Raw genomic sequence first — 20,424 nt, 5'->3', positions numbered from 1 at the left:
AGCCTGAGTAGGCATCCAGAAAGGAGAGGATTTTGCATCCTAAGGTGGAGTCGACTATCTGATCTATGTGTGGCAAAAGAAAAATGGTCCTTTGGACATGCTTTGTTGAGGCCAGTATAATCAACGCACATTCTCCATTTCCTAGTCTTCTTTTTAACAAGAATAGGATTGGTAAGCTAGTTAGAGTGGTGTGCCTCCTTGGTGAATTCAGCTGCCAGGAGTTTGGCAACCTCCTCGCCTATGGCCCTGTGTCTCTTGTTGTCAAAGAGACGCAGGCGTTGCTTGGTAGGCTTTGAGCCCGAGATGAGGCATAGTGCATGCTCGGTGACCTCCCGCAGAATGTCTGGCATGTTAGAAGGTTTCTATGCGAAGACATCATGATTGGCGCATAGAAAGTCGGCGAGCTCGCATTCCTATTTGGCCAGGAGCTAGGTCCCGATCCGCACCATCTTGGTTGGGTTAGTGGGGTTGATCCCCACCACCTTAGTCTCCTTGAGTGGGCAGAAGGTAGTCCAAGAGGTTGGCTTTTTGTAGTCCGGGACTACTGGGGTCGATGATTCTCTAAGCCGAGGGAGCTCGGCTGAGTTGATGATGGCGGTAGCAAGCTCGTAATGCTCGTGGTCGCACATGTAGGCGTGTGAAAAGGTGCTACCCACAGTGATGACATTGTTTGGTCCTAGCATCTTCAACTTGAGGTAGGTGTAGTTAGGGATCACCATGAACTTGATGTAGCATGGCTGCCCCAAGATGGTGTGGTAGGATCCTAGAAAGTCCACCACCTCAAAGGTGGGGACCTCTGAGCAAAAGTTGGCTCGGTCGCCAAACATGAAGGGCAGGTTGATCTACCCGAGCAGGTATGCCAGCATCCCTAGGATCACGCCGTGGAAGGGAGAGCTCACTGGGTGGAGCTCCGACCGAGGGATACGCATGGCATCGAGGGTGTCGACATAGAGGATGTTGAGGCTACTACCTCCGCCGATCAACACCTTGGTGAGGCACTTCTTGCGGACAATGGGGTCGATGATGAGCGGGTAGCGACCCAGTCTGGCAATGTGGAAAGGATGGTCCCTCTGATCAAAAGTGATCAGAGATTCTGACCAGCTAAGGAAGGAGAGGATGGCCGTTTCGGCAACGCATGCCTCTCTGTAGCACACTTTATGCTGGCGCTTGGAGTAGATGGCATCGGACCTCCCGAAGATCATGAGGCATTCCTCAGGGTTGGGAAAGCCCTCCCCATCCTTGCTCGCTATGCCTCCTTTCTTGGCCGCTAACTCCTTGCCCTTTCCTTCTTTTGGTCTGCCGGCCTGCCATAGAAAGCGCTTGAGGAGTTCGTGGTCCTTATAGAGGTTGTTGATGGGGTAGGCATGGTTGGTGCATGGACACTCCATGAGCTTGTCAAAGTGGTTAGGCAGGCCCTATTAGGGCTACTTGCCCACGTGATCGACCATGGCGACCAACATGGAGTTGGCCCATCGGTGTAAGTGCAGTCAAACCCTATTGTGGGTTTTGGCATTGATGACCACCAAATTAGAGGACTAATAAGATTTATTGAGATGATAAAAAGGGAATCAAAGAATGAGGATGATATACAGGTTGTAGGTGTCGTAATTACAAAAGGTGGCCAAATCGAGCTCAAAGGAGGTTTAAATTCTTTTATGTTCTTAATTTGAGTTTAGGAAAAGCCGTACTATTAAGAGGGACTTTAGGACAGTTGGTTAACTGTTAAATCAAATGCTCAAATTTACAGATTTACATCCTCCCACCTAGTCAAAACAGTCAGCCAAATTTCATATCATACTACCTATTTTGGCTAGGGCGGCAGTGCCGCCCTAGTAAGAGCGGTAGTGCCGCCCTTAACTGACCATTGGGCTTGGGGGTATTTATACCCTTCAGGCTCGGCCCACAATGGTCATCTTCTTCACTGAGTCACTCTGCTCAAAAATAGACAGAACTAAAGCTCATCCCTCTCCTCCATTGTTGCTCCTCCATCCCTCAAGCTAACCCTTGATTCCAACCATCAAAACTTGAGAGAAAAGATAGCAAAACTCGATTAGAGAGGAGATTCACTGATTCCCAAAGTCTAAGAGCATTTGGTTCATATTTGGCCAGCGTTTCTAGGGTTTGTTATTCTTGGAGCTTGCTCCTAGCTGGCTAGGCATCGCCCTTGTGTGTGCCAACTCATGTGGCAGCCTTAGGAGGTTTGTAACCTCAATTGAAAGCTAAGAAATCACCCCTCACTTCAAGAGTTCACTCTCTTGATTTGAGAACGAGGGTAAAGCAAGCCTTTGTGGCAAGCTTAAGCCTTTTGTGGCTTCCTCAACAATGTGGACGTAGGCAAACCTTAGTGGTGAGCTGAACCACGGGATAAATCTTGTGTCTTGCGTGCTTCTTCTTCACTGTACTTGCTGTTTACTTTATTACAGTTGTTGTTAGGGTTTAGTTGCTCGATTCACCTTTGTGTGAAGTTTCTATGGTATCTAGTCTTCAAACTGGATCTTGACTCTATATTATAGGATTAAGCAGTTAGTGGGGTTAGGTTCATCTCTATTAAATCTCAACTGTGTAAGAGTATTTTTCGTAGAGCGGCAGTGCCGCCCTCTGTTCTAATAGAATTTCAAGTTGAATTTTTATAGGCCTATTCACCCCCCTCTAGGCCTTCTTTATCTTCCAGTAGATCCTACAAGTGGTATCAGAGAGAGGTTGCTTCGTATACGCTTTACCACGTGAAGTATGGAAGAAGGAGAAGGTTTGAAGAACATTCACGTTGTGGACACAAGTGATGTGCACGTTGAGGATGTTGGCAGCAGCAGTGAGCTGTCCATGTCCACAGCAAGCGATGCCACCATCAAAGAACCAAAGACCACCGATGCCGAAAGAAGAAAGGCAAGAAAAGAAAGAAAAGCCACCAAGATCGCAACAAGAGAAGCTAAAGAAAAAAAGAAGGAAGAGCAGCGGCTCAAAGACAAGAAGAAGAGAAAAGAAGCTAGAAGAATCGCAAGAGAGGCAAGAGCTAAGAGAAGGGCAGCAAGAGCTAAAGAGCAAGAGAAGAATGAGTATGATGCATCATCTAGTGAGCTCTCTAGTAGCTCAGACGATGGAGATGATGATGTGTCATACCATGCTTCAAAAGATAGCAAGGAGGTGAAGAGCAAGGACAAAAAGAAGGATAACAAGGACAAGGGTAGCAACAACAATAAGAACAAATATGCCGCCGTATCCTTTAACTATTCTTATTTGTCTAACCATAACAAGAGATCTTTTGTCAATGTGCCTGCGGGCAAGTTGCCTCATTTTGATGGGACAAACTTTGCCAAATGGAAGCACTTGATGTGTGCTTATCTTGTAGGTCTTTACTCCGATCTTTGGGAGATTGTGGTGAATGGATTGCCGCCACCGGAAGATCCTGAAGCACCAACAAATGAAGAGCTAGCTGTTGTCCATCTCAATGGCCAAGCCACAAGTATTCTTCTTAGTGCCTTGGATGGAAATGAGTACAACCAAGTGATGAATGTTAATGTTGCAAAATAGATTTGGGACACTTTGCATCTAGCACATGAAGGTGTTGATAAAGTAAGGAAGGCAAAGATTGATTTGTTGATGGCCAAGCTCAATAGGTTTGTGATTGTTGATGGAGAGGGGCCACAAGAGATGTTTGATAGATTGATGACATTGGTGGGCAAGATTTGAGGCTATGGATGTGATGAGCTTGATGATCACAAAGTGGTGAAGGTCATGTTGGAAGCTTACTCACCCAGAAATGAGACCATAGTCACCTTGATTAGAGATAAGAAGAAGTTTGAAAACTTCACACCAAATGATGTGCTTGGAAGATTGTTGACATTTGACATGCAAAGAGAAGAAGCAAATGAGAGAAGACTTGGTGAGTTGCAAGCCAAGTTAGAAGGCATGAAAATCAAGGAAGTGGCTCTTAAGGCAAATAAATCAAGCAATCAAGGCACCTCCAACAAGGCAAAGGGCAGCAAGCAAGCATCAACAAGTAAACCCAAGGAAATCAAGTCAACTCCATAAAATGATGATCCAAGTTCATCCTCAGGTGAAGATGAAGATGATAGGGCTGATTATATAAAGATTGATGACATGGCTTTGTTCATGAAAAGCTATCACAAGGGGTTGAAAAAGAATGGATATAAGATAGTGCAAAGAAGGTTTCCCAACAAGAAGAAGAGGACTTGCTACAATTATGGTAGCACGGAGCACTTTGTTGCTAAGTGTCCTAATGACAAGAAAGAAAACAAATACAAGAGGGACAACAATGAGGACAAGCATGAACACAAAAAGAGATACAAGCAAATAGGAGAGGCACACATTGGGCATGAGTGGGACTCAACTAAGGAGTCAAGTGAAGAGGATGTAAAGATTGCAACTGTGGCTATTCAAAAGTCATCCTCTACACCAAGGCTCTTCAACAACATGTCTAATGATGATGACCACCGGTCCACTCACGTTTGTCTTATGGCAAAGGGTGAGAAGGTAAAATGAAGAGCCAAATCTCCTCCACCTCCTAGTGACATCTCTAGTAGTGAACTTAGTGATTCTAGTGATGATTATACTAGTGATGTTGAGAAATATGCTAAATTGACTAAGAAGTTGGATTCTAAAACTAAGCTCTTTATTATGAATCTAATGGAGGAATTAGAAAGTGTCAAAGCTGAGCTAACCAATAGAGATGATTATCTTGAGGAAATCGAAAAGATGTATATTGGTTGCAAGGAAGCTCTTGAGTTAGAGAGAAGTGAGTTGGACTCCTTGAGCAAGGCCTTGGCCGAAGAACAAAGAGAACATGCTCTCACAAAGAAGGCAAATATTGCACTCAATGACAAGTATTGTGTCTTAATTGAAAAGCACAACAAACTTGAGAAGCAATATAACCTTCTATGCGAGAGCACCTCACATCCCTCCAACACAAATGACACTCCTATTCCCTCCACTAGCCAAGGATGTAGAAAATGCTATAATCTTGACTTCAATGTTTATTCCACTAACCTTGCAAACTTGGAGGTTATGAAAAAGGAGATTGCTAGGCATAATGCTATGTTAGGAAAAAGGTGCATGGAAGGAACGAAGCCTGCTGGTGGCAAAGGTGAAAAACCAAAGAGGCCATAATACAAAGATGGAAGAAATTCACGCATCAAAGATGGGCTTGGGCACACTCATGGAGGTAAAACCAATGGGAGAAAGGTGATTAATGGATATGAGTGTGTTCAGTTCATGAGCAAAGGGTAGGAAGGTATAGATAGGTCTGCACAGATGGTGGCACAAGGCCAGCCCAGAGTAGTACCACGACCTATGGGCGGCAGTGCCGCTGTGAAGGGCGGCAGTGCCCCCCCCCCACAAAAAGGGAAGATCACCTCCTCCTCCTCTACTCATGTCAAGCCCAAGAAAAAGGTGTCTCATCCAGAACAGGTTGTCCAGAAACCAAAGAAATCTATCTGGGTCACTCCAAATAGATATACTTATCAACCAAAGGCAAAAATACCTCCTCAATGTTTGGATTCTAACTTTGTGTTGCAGCATAACAGTAAAGGGGAGGTGTTTGCCAAGTTTGTTGGCAATGGTCGAAATGTTTATCATAATGCTTCCATTTGGGTTCCTAAAGTTCTTGTGACTAACATGCAAGGCCCCAAGAATATTTGGGGACCTAAAACTAGGAACTAAACTTGTTTTGCAAGCGTACTCCTCCGGTGGGTCAAGTTGGGTGCTTGACAGTGGCTGTATAAATCATATGACCGGAGAAAGGAGTATGTTCTCATCATATTCCCCAACTACAAATTTAGATGAGAATATTATATTTGGTGATAATTCAAAAGGGGGTGTGATTGGACTCGGTAAAGTAGCCATTACACTTGATCATTCAATTACAAATATCTTACATGTTGATTCCTTGAAATATAATCTGTTGTTCGTTTCTCAATTATGTGAGATGGGCTATAATTGTCTTTTCATAGATAAGGGTGTGGAAGTCTCTAAGAGGAAGGATTCCTCTATTGTCTTTATGGATCACCTCAAGAACAAGCTTTACCTAGTTGATTTCAACAAAGGAAAAGCTAAGCTTGAGACCTGTTTAGTGGCAAAATCTAGCATGGGTTGGCTATGGCATCACCGACTAGCTTATGTTGGAATGAGGAACTTGGCCAAACTCCTAAAAGACAACCACATTCTTAGACTAACCAATATTCAATTTGAGAAAGACAAGATTTGTAGTGCTTGCCAAGTCAGAAAGCAAGTAGGTGTACCTCACCCACCAAAGAGCATCATGACCACCACACAACCGTTGGAGTTGATTCACATGGATCTCTTTGGACCGGTCGCCTACATAAGCATCGGGGGTAACAAATATGGTTTAGTTATTGTTGATGATTATTCTTGGTTCACTTGGGTGTTCTTTATTTATGATAAGTCCCAGGTGCAAGAGAAAGTCAAGATATTTGTGAGAAGGGCACAAAGGGAGTTCGGTCTTCCTATCAAGAAGATAAAAAGTGATAATGGGACCAAATTCAAGAACACTCTAGTTGAAGAGTTTCTTGATGATGAGGGCATCAAGCATGAGTTTTCAACTCCTTACACCCCTCAACAAAACAGTGTGGTAGAGAGGAAGAACCGTACACTTCTTGATATGGCAAGGACAATGCTAGATGAATACAAGACGTCGGACCTCTTTTGGAGTGATGCTGTCAATACCGCTTGCCATGCCATCAACTGTCTCTACTTATACAAGAAACTTAAGAAGACTTCATATGAGCTTCTAACCGGTAACAAGCCAAAGGTGTCATACTTTAGAGTGTTTAGGTGTAAACGTTTTATACTTAATAAAAGACCCAAAACCTCTAAATTTGCACCTAAAGTTGATGAAGGCATTCTTCTTGGTTATGGATCAAATGAGCATGCCTATTGCATCTTCAACAAAACCATGGATAAAGTTGAAGTCACGGTAGATGTCACATTTGATGAATCTAATGGCTCTCAAGTGGAGCAAGTTGATTCAAGTGTTGTAGGAAAGAAGGATCCACCATGTGAGGCAATCAAGCAAATGGCTATAGGCGATATTAGGCCACAAGAAGATCAAGCCACTGATGATGAGGATCCCTAGGCTGCTGCTGCACAAATTTCTGCTGACGTACTCCATCGACAAGGGCAACACTCACCTGCTGAACATTAGTAGGGCGACAGTGCCGCTCATAAGGGCAGTAGTGTCGCCCCATCTACCTTAGCAACAGTTCCCTCAAGTCCTACTCCACCACCTCAAGGACTCAACCTAGAGTCTATCTTTGAACAAGAAGAGGCTAGAAGTTCAGAAGAGGAACAGAGAGGTGTTGAGCACCCAAGGCTACATCAAACTATACAACAAGATCACCCCATTGACAACATCCTTGGAAGTATTCAAAAGGGGGTAACAACTCGTTCACATTTAGCAAATTTTTGTCACTATTACTCATTTGTTTTCTCTTTGGAACCTCTCAAGGTAGAACAAGCACTTGGAGATCTAGATTGGGTCATGGCCATACAAAAAAGAGCTCAACAACTTTAAAAGAAATCAAGTGTGGAAATTAGTGGAAAGGCCCAATACCAATGTCATTGGTACCAAATGGGTCTTCTGCAACAAGCAAGATGAAAATGGCGTGGTAACAAGGAATAAGGCAAGATTGGTGGCCCAAGGCTTCACTTAAGTAGAGGGCTTGGACTTTGAAGAAATGTATGCACCAGTGACAAGACTTGAGGCAATCTGAATGCTTCTAGCCTTTGCTGCCCATCATGACTTCAAATTGTACCAAATGGATATCAAGAGTGCATTCCTCAATGGCCCAATACAAGAGTTGGTGTATGTGGAGCAGCCACCAGGGTTTGAAGATCCCAAATTTCCTCACCATGTCTATAAACTCCAAAAGGCGCTCTATATGCTCAAGCAAGCACCAAGAGCATGGTATGAATGCCTTAAGGAATTCTTGCTCAAACAAGGCTTTGAAATAGGCAAAGCCGACCCTACACTCTTTACTCACAAAGTTAGAAATGATATATTTGTGTGCCAAATATATGTCGATGACATAATATTTGGTAGTACTAATCATGTGTATTGTGATGAGTTTAGTAGGACTATGACTAAGAGATTTGAGATGTCCATGATAGGTGAGCTAAAATTCTTCCTTGGATTTCAAATTAAGCAAATGAAGGAAGAGACATTCATTAGCCAAACCAAGTACACCCATGATATGCTCAACAAGTTCGACATGGTGAATGCCAAGCCTATCAAAACTCCCATGCCAACTAATGGACATCTTGATCTAAATGAAGAAGAGAAAGCCATCGATATCAAGGTATATCGTTCCATGATCGGCTCTTTACTTTACTTATGTGCATCTAGGCCGGACATAATGCTTAGCGTGTGCATGTGTGCTAGATTTCAAGCTAACCTGAAAGAGTGCCATTTAATAGCTGTTAAAAGAATCTTGAGATATTTAGTACACACTCCTAACCTTAGCTTATGGTATCCCAAGGGCTCCAAGTTCAATCTACTTGGTTATTCGGATTCCGATTATGCCGATTGCAAGGTAGATAGAAAAAGCACTTCGGGGACATGTCAATTCCTTGGACGGTCTCTAGTGTCTTGGAGTTCTAAGAAGCAAAATTGTGTAGCCCTTTCCACTGCCGAGGCCGAGTATGTTGCAGCCGGTGCATGTTGTGCTCAACTACTTTGGATGAGGCAAACCCTTCGTGATTATGGATGTCAATTCACCAAAATCCCACTCTTGTGTGACAATGAAAGTGCCATAAAGCTTGCAAATAATCCCGTAAGCCAGTCAAGAACCAAACATATAGACATCCGACATCATTTCTTGAGAGACCACGAAACCAAAGGAGATATCGAAATTCGTCATGTGAGCACCAAAAAACAACTAACCGATATCTTCACTAAGCCTCTCGATGAGTCAAGGTTTTGTGCTTTGTGTAGTGAGCTAAATATACTTGATTTTCGTAACTTGGTTTGAAATATAGCACATCTCTATTTGACTACCTAGTGAAGTAGGAAAATGGTTTAAAAAGATATTATATTGTGTTCCAAAATCATTTTAAAAGGCCAACTAAGTGTCATGACCATTGTCTGTATTGTTGATTGCTTGCTGGTCATGATATTTAGAGAATATATATCCATATCTGAGGTGAAGGAGGTCATAAAGTTTAAGCGTAATCCCTGCAAAATTGGCAGGGCGGCAGTGCCGCCCATCCTGGCCAGCAGTGCCGCTCTCTAGAAACTGATCTGTTTTCAGCCAATTTTGGCTAGGTTGCGGGGCCCGTTTTCTTCTACTTATTCTTTCTCTGGCCCCCAACGCAACTCTCTCCTTCTCTCCAAGCCGACGTCGACGCCCGTGCTTCTCTCTTCCTCTCTCTCAAGCATGTGCTGCCGCCGTTCTTCGTGACCTACCACCCCGACAGTGCCGCTCCTGTAGCTGGCCTAGTCCATTCTTCGCTGGTCACTGCCAGAGGCTCTTGGCCGAGCCGTTTCTTCTCTTCTCCCTCCACTCCAATGGTTTGGAAGCAAGGTGAAGCCCTAACCCCTTTCCAATCTATGCAATGTGAAGCTTTTAGTTATAGATTTCAGTTTCTAGGGGGAGTATGAAGGGTTTAGAAAGGTTTTTGATGGTTGAATCGAGTTGATTTTAGATTTCACCGGTTGGATGATTTTGGGGAGAGCGGCAATGCCGCCCATGGGACCATTAATGGCATCCCTAGCAAATTCTAACTGCTGTACTCAATCTCACAAATCCGATGAAGTTCAGAATGGATTGGATTCATTTATCAAAAATTGTTACTAAAATTTTCATTCTTAATCTTTCAAATTCATGGCTAGGGTTTCATGTATTCTTTGCTTCGACTATGATTCTGAAATTGTGATGATGAATAGATAATGTTGGAAATAGAATTTAGCCAGAACGAGAAAATTGAAGATGAAATAGTGAAGTAACTAAGGGCAGCAGTGCCACCCTACCATGTTGATTCCAAATCCAGCAAAGCTTCCTGATTCATCTTCAAAATTCTTTTTCTTGTTAAAACCTGCTTGCAGCTATGTCTAATTCATTATCTTATACAATTTCTTATCAAGTCTCATTTAATTGTATAGATGGACCAAGGAAAGAGGAAAGTACTGACAACCAAGCAAAAGGTCAAGAGAGGCAGGGGACAGGCAAGCTATACTCACAGAGATAGAAATCTTGATGAAGACTTTGCTAAAGAGGAAAATATTTAGAGGATGGGAAGAACCATTCGTGTGTGGCCTGATTCTCCTTTACATCTTTCAGAGTTTGATAGTAGCTACATGAGAGATAACACTGATCGGTTTGACCTTATACCTCCATAAAACAGTGATGGTCATAGAGTTGTTGATTATTCCATGAGTTGGAAGAAGACAGGTGAAGCTAGAGAGATTGATCCATACTCCTCTGACAAATCCGATGGCATTGATTATAGATTTTGGAATGCTTTCCAATCTGATTTTTATACTACAACCATTCTATCCAAGTCAAAGGGCAAGATTAGCAGGATGTAGTACATTGACTTTGGTGACTTGAAGAGCAGGAATGATCATCAGTTTCATACAACAATCAAGACCTGTGACCGCTTTGAGATGACAGACATCATGAGTTTCAGGTATGATTGGAACAAGGAGATTCTTGCTCAGTTTTATGCCACTTACTTTTGGAACAGGGAAATGGATGAGCTTCATAGGATGACTGATGGGCGACATTATCACATTGATTTTGTCACCTTCTGTCGTATTGTTGGCTTTGGTCACATCCACAGGGGATATGAGAGGATACATAATGAGCGTCATTTTGAGCCAATGGAAGTAAGCTTCATGTGGGAGGATCAAAATCTTGTAGTTTCTGATTGGTCAAGGACAAAGCTCAAGAGCTTTTATTACATCATGAACAATCTCTTCAGGATCACTCTCAAACCCTAAAGATAATGCAACAGATTTGAATGGCTATATTACTAATGTGTTGTCTAGGTTTCCCAGTAGTGAAAAGTTTAATGTTCCAATATTCATTTGGGTTGAGCTAGCATATGCTATGGATGATGGGAGGAGATCTTTGCCCTATGCTCCTTACCTCATGTTTATGATTGAGAGAGTAACTGGCATGTGGTTCCCTAAGGATTATGAGCATACTATTTACAAGATCAAGAAGACCCATGGTGGCTTAGGGGGACTTAGTTTAGCTACTCAGCACACTAGTTCTGGAGGACTTGGAGGTAGTGGGGCAGTAGGTCTTCGCCCTTCTGGGGCTGCAGCCGTCCAGGGCTAGGGAACAAAAGAAGAAATCAAAGTGGGGAAAGATGAGTGCATGGATGAAGGCAATCTTTGCTCATTATGCATATACTTCACATACTATTTATGAGGATAGAATGGAAAATAGGGAAGCTATGAGGCATGCTAGGGAGATGGCAGGGTTGCCACCACTTCCACCAGTGTAGTCGCCACCTCGGTTTCTTGCCTTGCCTCGCCTTTCTTCTTCTGATGAGGAGTAGGATCAGTCACATGAGCACCATGATGAGCAGCAGGATGATCAGCAGCATGAGCACTCATATGAGCCATTTAGTTAGTACTATGGATACCCATAGGGGCAGCATTTTGAGGAGCCTCCATTGCAGCAGGATCTTAGTGCAGAGATTCACCCTGTAGAGGCTGATCCACAGGTACAGGTAGCTTTGCTTCGCACATACTCTAGGAGATCGCGTCCTTTGACAGATCAGGCAGGGCCTTCTACTTTGGTTGGGGCTACACCACCGCGACATTCAGCATGCTTCACTTCACACACCCATGTTGCCGGACGTGCCCGCGTCGACTCCGACAGTGATGAGTGACTTCTCTTCTTTTTTTTCTCTTTTTGGTATTTGATGCCAAAGGAGGAGAAAATTAGAGGGGTCAATAGGTTTTTGACGCTATATGTTCTTTGCTGCTACGCTTGATGTTCAGATCCATTGAGAGTAATTAGGTTGTGAGTTTGAGAGTCACTCAAAACTCTATTTTATGAAATTATGCTACTTTGTGACTTAATTTGCTTCGGATATGGACATGTATTCATGGTTATTGTTTTAGCTTGTCATACTCTCAGTTTAAACTATTTTATATTCATGTTATCTGCTATAGAAATCTGATTGCTATCTGACTGACATGGTTAGGATGGTAGTGCTGCCCTATGGGGCCGACAATGCTGCCCTATGTTGTATCAGCCAGAATCTTAGGTGCCTGAACTGATATAAACTATCATATGCATCATGTTTATTCCTATGACACTTTGTTCAGCACCTCACAGCAGGCATGGATGTAGGAGGAGGTTCCCCATCACACCTAAAATGTGAATCATGGCCTCTTATGTCAGATTGAGAATTCAAATCTCCATTCACATATTTAGGGGGAGGCTCCTACACCCATGATTCGAAAAATCTCAGTTTAGATTTCATATCATTTGTAAGCTCTAATTGAGTTGTCATTAATTATCAAAAAGGGAGAGATTGTAAGTGCAGTCAAACCATATTGTGGGTTTTGACATTGATGACCACCAAATTAGAGGACTAATGAGATTTATCGAGATGACAAGCAGGGAATCAAAGAATGAGAATGATATACAGGTTGCAGGTGTCGTAATTACAAAAAGGTGGCCAGACTGAGCTCAAAGGAGGTTTAAATTCTTTTATGTTTTGAATTTGAGTTTAGGAAAAGCCGTACTATCAAGAGGGACTTTAGGACAGTTGGTCAACTGTTGAATCAAATGCTCAAATTCATAGATTTATATCCTCCCACCTAGTCAAAATAGCCAGCCAAATTTAATATCATACTACCTATTTTGGCTTGGGCGGCAGTGCCGCCCTTAACTAACCGTTGGGCTCGGGGGTATTTATACCCTTTAGGCCCGACCCACAATGGTCATCTTCTTCACTAAGTCACTCTGCTCGAAAATAGATAGAACCAAAGCTCATCCCTCTCCTCCATTGTTGCTCCTCCATCCCTCAAGCTAACCCTTGATTTCAACCATCAAAACTTGAGAGAAAAGGTAGCAAAACTCAATTGGAGAGGAGATCCACTGATTCCGAAAGTCTAAGGGCATTTGTTTCACGTTTGGCCGGTGGTTCTAGGGTTTGTTACTCTTGGAGCTTGCTCCTAGCCGGCTAGGCGTCGCCCTTGTGCGTGCCAACTCGTGTGGCAGCCTTGGAAGGTTTGTAACCTCACTTGAAAGCTAAGAAATCACCTCTCACTTCAAGAGTTCGCTCTCTTGATTTGAAAACAAGGGTAAAGCAAGCCTTTGTGGCAAGCTCAAGCCTTTTGTGGCTTCCTCAACAACATGGACTTAGGCAAACTTTAGTGGTGAGCTGAACCACGGGATAAATCTTATGTCTTGCGTGCTTCTTCTTCACTGTACTTGCTGTTTACTTTATTGCTAGCTGTTGTTAGGGTTTAGTTGCTTGATTCACCTTTGTGTGAAATTTCTATGGTATCTAGTCTTCGAACTGGATCTTGACTCTATATTGCAAGATTAAGCAGCTAGTGGGGTCAGGTTCATCTTTGTTAAATCTCAACTGTGTAAGAGTATTTTTCGTAGAGCGGTAGTGCTGCCCTGTAAGGCCGGCAGTGCCGCTCTCTGTTCTAACAGAATTTTAAGTTGAATTTTTACAGGCCTATTCACCCCCCTAGGCCTTCTTTATCTTCTAGTAGATCCTATAGTCGGTGCCGATTTTTCTTGTTCTTTTTGCCCCTCTACATGGAGAGGCCCTCATCTTAGTCTTCGCGCTTGGCCTTGCCCTTGTCCCGGCCTCCACTGAAGACCGCTTCGACCGCCTCCTCGCCGGAGGTGTGGTTCATGGCGACGTTGAGCAGGTCCCGGGTGATACGAGGCTTTAGACAGCCGAGTTTGTGGATCAAGGACTCACAGGTTGTCCCGGAGAGGAATGCACTGATGATGTTTACGTCAACGACGTCAGGAAGGAAGTTGCATCGTTTTGAGAACCTATAGATGTATTCTCGTAGGGGCTCGTTGGGCTCCTGTTGGTAGCTCTTGAGGTCCCAGGAATTCCTAGGACGAACATAGGTTCCCTAGAAATTCCCGATGAAGATTCTCTTGAGATCTGCCTAGTCGTGGATGCTGTCATGCGGGAGGAATTCAAGCCATGCTCAAACATGTTCCCTCACACAGATGAGGAGGTACTAAATGTTGAAGTGGTCATCATCCTCTCCCCTGGCTCAGCATGTGAGCAGGAAGTCTTAAATCCATATACCGAGATTTGTTTCTCCGGTGTATTTGGCGATATTGGTGGGCGATCGGAAGTGCTGTGGGAATGGCGCTCTCTAGATGTGACGGCCAAAGGCTCATGGTCCCGGGCCGTCTGGGCTAGGACTCCGATCGTCTGGTCGACGACCGTGCCTGGGGTGTGTTTCCCCGCTCCCCTCGATGGTCCGGCGGGGGCTCGTGTCGCCTGCTCTCACCGCCCCTCGATGGACATCATCATCATGCGGGGCCTGACGCCGGTTGTTGATGACGCTGCGAGCATCTCGGTTTAGCCTGAGGCGTTTGCGCATAGGTGGTCGGTGTGGAGCGGGCGCTGGTTTAGGCCGTGGTGCAGCTATGTCCTCCTGTTCCATGCCCGATGACTATAGTGGTGAGCGGATGGAGTGAATCAACTGGTGCGCCCCCATTCCTCCGGTGGGGAGAGAGGCCACGAGTCGGTGTCATGATATGGAGCTCTCCGCCTATTGAACGGCGATGGTTTCCACCAACACCCAGAGGTTCTAGTGAACCGCCTGCTCCTTGGGGTCGATAGGCTCTACAAGGCCGCGTAGAAACATTGCCGTAGTGGCGATGTTTTGGCCAGCCCGAGCGAACTATGGGGGTCATTCCCCCCGTCCATGATGTTGCGCTGGACCTGGTAGGTGCAACCCCGGGCGTCGCTCACCGGGTTACACGCGCGGGGCGCAGCGAGCTGCGCCGTGCGTGCCGGCGCAAGTGGCGGCTGGCTCTGCCGCCTTTGTCGTAGCTCCTTGCCGTGCTCCTGCGTAAGCGCGAGGGCCTCCGCCACCACCGGCGGTTGTCCCGAAGCGTCTGCCATAGCGCACTCCTAGGACAGAGGGTAGCTAGGCGCCATGACGTCGCCAATGCTAGAGCCGTCGCTTTCGACCTCGTCATCCATGAGATTCTAGAAAGAGGCGGGAGCGTAGCTCGCCTTCCCACGAATTCAGTTGTGAGAGGGAGCAGCGTCAGCATCTTTTGGAGCCTCCATGCGTATGCGTCCGCGGGGGGCGCGAGGCCGTAGGAGAACCGGATGCATGACGGTCACGGTGGGGACAATGGAGTCCCTCTAGAGAGTTGGCGGAAGATATCAAAAAGTGAGTGGGCTCGGAGTGGAGGGCAGGTGCCTCATCATCGAGGTCACCGGGTGGCCCGGAGCCGACGGAGGGCGCTCCTCCTCCGATGGGCGCAAGGAAAAGTGCCTTCTCGTGAAGGCAAAGCACGTCGAGCTGATCGGCGAAGAAGTCCAGGCTTCCGAAGAGTAAGGTCTGGGACGGCTCAAAGACGGAAGGAACCCACATCCCAATAGGTGGAAGTATGGGAAACTCCAGCGAGCCAAAGCAAATCGTATCGTTCGAGCCCGCCATGACGGAGATGGCGGAAAGGTGGGCCATTCGATGATCAAAAGCGTGAACGTACGTCTTTCCCATGGACGGCGCCAACTGTCGGTGCGAAAAGTGACCAACAAGTAAATATTTGTCATTTTGTCGTATGTTGTTTGCGACTAATTTACGAGACGAATCTTTTAAGCCTAACTAGTCTATAATTTGACAATGAAGTACTACAGTAACACATGTGGTGATGGCTGATTAATTAGGCTTAATAAATTTGTCTCGTAGTTTACGGCCGGATTGTGTAATTTAATTTTTTATTAATATCCGAACAACATATATAATATTTAATGTAACATTCAACGTGACACCTTAAAACTTTATCGACCGGATCTAAATAAGACCTAAACTATATTCATATTTTTAGGCTAAAGAAGCAGAATCGTATGGTTATGAGATTTTTCTTTCGAATCCGGCTGCATTCATACGGGTCTTAAAAAAAGTGATGTCCTTTTATCGGACGGAAAGAAAGCCATGTTTAGAGTGAGGTTAGAAATTAGTATTCGGCACTGTAGCATTTTCTTTTGTATTTAATAATTATTATTCAATCATTGTCTAACTAGACTCAAAAGATTCGTCTCGTAATTTACAATCAAACAGTATAATTAATTATTTTTTTATTTATATTTAATACTCTATATATGTATTCAAAGATTTGATGTGACGAAGATAAAGTAAAAAAACTTACAATCTAAACCAAACCAAGTGGGTTTGGGTTTGGGTCTGGGTGTGTGTGTGTGGGGGGGGGGGGGGGGGGGGGGGGGGGGGTGGGTGGGTGGGTCTGGGTCTGGGTCTGGGTTGGGGGGGGGGGGGCAGTCTTTACTGCTCTCGAAGTGGCTCGGTCACGGCATGGCGCCATGGCGGAAATTTTAAAGAACGCGGAACGATACAAAAGGCTGACACCGTGTCAGAAGTCAGAGAGGGAGCCTGATCTTCACGTGATATGGCGAGTAGATCCACGCGGGGGGTTTCCCTTGCAGCATTTTTGTTTCACCGGTTTCTTACAAATTGTTACCATAAATGAGGAGCATTTTTTATTACTACCTCTAATCAACGTCATGTTCGTTTAAACTTAAACTATCTAATTTATCAGTTATGATATAGTATTTTTCTCACAACAAATCAGTAACTTAAACTATCTAATTTATCAGTTATGATATAGTATTTTTCTCACAACAAATCAGTATCCGCTGGCTTATCAACCACAAAATCTATCAGCCGTACATAATCCATATCAAATATTTGACGCTGCGGTACTCGTACCAAGGACTGCAGTGATAAAAGAATGGAACAAATCGGGAGAGGCATTCGTATCCTACCCAAGACATTGCGAAAGGCGAGTGCGATAAAAGGCCGACCAAACTCCGTCCTACAAAACCGCCAAAAGGCCAAAAGATATCCCATGCGTGTGTCACCTGCCGCTGCCACGGCAGGGATGGCAATGCCACCGCAACGACACAGCACTACGACGACCACGGTTCCCGTTGCTTTTTGGAGCGCACACGCCGGCCGGCCGCAGACACAAGGGGCGCGTTTGGTTACCTGTATACGCCGCGGCCAGGCTCGCGCGAGCGCAGCAAGTATGCAAACGGGACATGTCAGCGAGACAGCCGATGCTAACACGCAGTGAACAAACGAAATCTCCGAACAGCCAGGCTCTGTGAGTACGATAACCAAACACCGGCCATGTGCATGCGCTCGGCCTGGCTACGTGCAGCGTGCCTGCCCAGGTACAGCCTGGCTCTTCTGAGAAGCTAACCAAACGCGCCCAAGTTTACCGAGCGAGCGACCAGACGACGGGAGCCGTCACGCATAAATATATCCACCGCTTCACACTTCCCTCTGACACCGCTGCTGTCTCTTCTTTCCTCGTCTCGTCTCGTCTCGAGAAGCTGCCCGCGCGCTCCCTCTCGTACTCGGTACTCCTTCCCTCCATAAAGTTGGAATCCAAACCGCCACAGGAAGAAGCGCAACACCGGAGTCTCCAAAATGGACGGGGACAAGGAGACCGACTCGCCGCAGCCGCCGGCCAAGCTGCCCCGTCTCTCTTGCGCCGACACGAGCGCCGGTAAGGACACGCGGGCAGTACTCCGTTCTAGCCCGGTTGGTTAAAGCACCTGGGTAGCTGATCGCTCGCTCGGTTTGGCGTTTCTGCTTTGTTTGCACAGGAGAGGTGACCATGGCGGCCTCATCGCCGCTGGTTCTTGGACTGGGCCTGGGCCTCGGCGGGGGCGGGTGCGGGGGCGGGAGCGGCGAGCGAGACGCGGATGCGTCCCCCGCGACGGCGACGCCCAAGAGGCCGTCGGCGCTGACGTTCATGCAGCAGCAGGAGCTGGAGCACCAGGTGCTCATCTACCGTTACTTCGCCGCGGGCGCGCCGGTGCCGGTGCACCTGGTGCTCCCCATCTGGAAGAGCGTCGCCGCCTCCACCTTCGGCCCCCAGCGCTTCCCCTCGCGTAAGCACCGCAAAAGCTTCAGCCGCCTATTTTCTCTTTTTTTTCGCCGTTCCTACTGTTCGGCACGTACCACCGGCGTCGTGGCTGTTTCGAGTTCCGAGCGATGATAAAGTTTTCCGTGTGGAATGAATGTGTTGCAGTGATGGGCCTGGGGAGCCTGTGCTTCGACTACCGCAGCAGCATGGAGCCGGAGCCCGGGCGGTGCCGGCGCACGGACGGCAAGAAGTGGCGGTGCTCCCGCGACGTGGTGCCGGGCCACAAGTACTGCGAGCGCCACGTCCACCGCGGCCGCGGCCGTTCAAGAAAGCCTGTGGAAGCCGCCGCCGCCGCTCCCGCAGCCGCCCCGGCGCCGAGCGCGGCGGCCGCCAGCAGCCTCGGCGGCGGCCCCGTCCACCGGGGCGCCGTGCCCCCGCACCCGCACGGGCTCGGCCTTTCGTCCCCCACCAGCGTCCTCCTCGCCCACAGCGCCGCGCGTGCCACGTGAGTTTGCGCGCCGCGGGCCGACCGGGGTGTCTTGGGCTCGCTCTTGGGCCTCGGAATCACGAGGGGAAACGGAATCCGCAGGGATTACCCTGTCGTGCGTGCTGTAATTTTTTTCTCCTTTGTTTTTTCTTTTTCCTCCAACGTAAAAGTCGCAGCTTTTTAAAAAACCGGTTGTTTTGGACGTCCGATGGCATGCGTCGCTGGCTCGCTGCGTTGCTTCTCTTGTTACGTGTGCTGTTGTTGGTGCCGGCGTGGTGTGCCTGGTGCCTGTGGCTTTGCGTGGCCTGTGACACCTGTACCAGGGCAGGGGATCATTTTCTTTTGTTGTGTTGTGGGGAGCGCGCCTCGGTGGTGTTGCCGTGTTGGGGCGGTGTGCGCCTGGGCGCGGGGGGGCCCCGGCTTGTGGTTCCTCCTGGGGACGCGAGGAGGGACAGGGGTGTGCTCTGTGTGCAGCACTGCGCGCTCTGACCTTGTCAGAGGCTCGGGCAGCGTGACGAGGCGTTGGATGCTGCACTCCTGTCTGCGCATGGCGCAGGCGCACCGGCCTGCGGCCTGCGGCGGTGTGGACCTGTTGGGCTGTTGCATCGCCGGTGCACACTATCGTCCGAGAACTGAGTCACGTCAAGCTGCCTTGTTGCGCGAGAACGGAGATGGGCTGATGGTTGAGTCCTTAGGCCCCGTTTACATGAGAAAATTTTTAAGCTTTCGGCTACTGTAGTACTTTTATTTGTATTTGACAAAAATTGTTTAATTATAAACTATTTAGGCTTAAAAGATTCGTCTTGTCAATTACGGGTAAACTGTGCAATTAGTTATTCTTTTTACCTACATTGAATGCTCCATACATGTACTGTAAGATTTGATGTGATGGAGAATCTTGAATAATTTTAGATTTTGGGTGAGATCTAAACGGGGCTTTAGCTTTTTTATTTTAACCCATAGGAGTACAATCTAAATGAAAAAAACTATTTTTAGATCTTATTATAACCCATTTAAGCACCAAACGCGTGCCGCAACCAATGTCGAAAGCCAGCCAAAACTCATTGCACAGATACTTTTCTACTCATAACAATTATTTGTTAGAATTTAATCGAAAAAACTCAACTTATCTCATAACAATTATTTACTACGATTCGATCGAACAAAACTCAATTTATGCGTTGTATATGGTGCAAAACAACCTATTGTAGTGACTTGCAGTCTTGCACAAGGCCGAATGTCATAGGTTTTGAAATGTCAAAATATGTCATCTTTTATTGTCGGATACAGTTTCTAAGTGCATGCATACGACGTGTTGTTTAATTTAAGTAGAACTAAATAGAAAGAAAAATTACAACGCTGCTCTCGTATGTTGGATACATACATAAGCACATGTGTCGTGAATCTACAGAAGAACCCAACAGTTACTCCATGGGGTTTGTCTCCACTGAAGATTCCCACAATTAATCCATAGAGTTTGTCTCCACTGATCAGGTCAAAGCAGTGGGAAGGTGTTGATGACCCTACTTCTCTTCTCATACATGCCATCGCAACAACTTTTTCAGCTTGCAGCTGTGGGTCGTGGCTGCAACAAAAAAGAGCTACTGTCAACTATAGCTTTAGTTCTCGTTACGTTGGATGTTTCACACTAATTAAGAATATTAAATATAGACTAATTTTTGCATAAGTCGTGACTAATTAACGAGACGAATCTATTAAGCATAATTAGTTCATGATTAACGAATGTAAGGCTACGGTAAACATATGCTAATCATAGATTAAATAGACTTGATAAATTAGTCTCACAAATTAGTCACGGTTTAG

General features: G+C 46.1%; 1 protein-coding gene across 1 annotated transcript; it reads left to right on the top strand.

Moving 5' to 3' along the window:
• The first annotated feature begins 17,638 nt into the window (after positions 1 to 17,638).
• Positions 17,639 to 19,242, top strand: LOC136473745 (growth-regulating factor 10-like). The gene is made up of 3 exons (XM_066471388.1): positions 17,639 to 17,750; positions 17,851 to 18,138; positions 18,279 to 19,242. Exons 1-3 carry the CDS (start codon positions 17,672 to 17,674, stop codon positions 18,620 to 18,622), a joined length of 711 nt encoding a protein of 236 aa, XP_066327485.1. The 5' UTR covers positions 17,639 to 17,671; the 3' UTR covers positions 18,623 to 19,242.
• The last annotated feature ends 1,182 nt before the right edge of the window (positions 19,243 to 20,424 follow it).

Source organism: Miscanthus floridulus, chromosome 8, assembly GCF_019320115.1.
Source record: "Miscanthus floridulus cultivar M001 chromosome 8, ASM1932011v1, whole genome shotgun sequence".
NCBI classification, from domain to species: domain Eukaryota; kingdom Viridiplantae; phylum Streptophyta; class Magnoliopsida; order Poales; family Poaceae; genus Miscanthus; species Miscanthus floridulus.
This window is presented reverse-complemented; position numbering and strand designations above follow the sequence as displayed.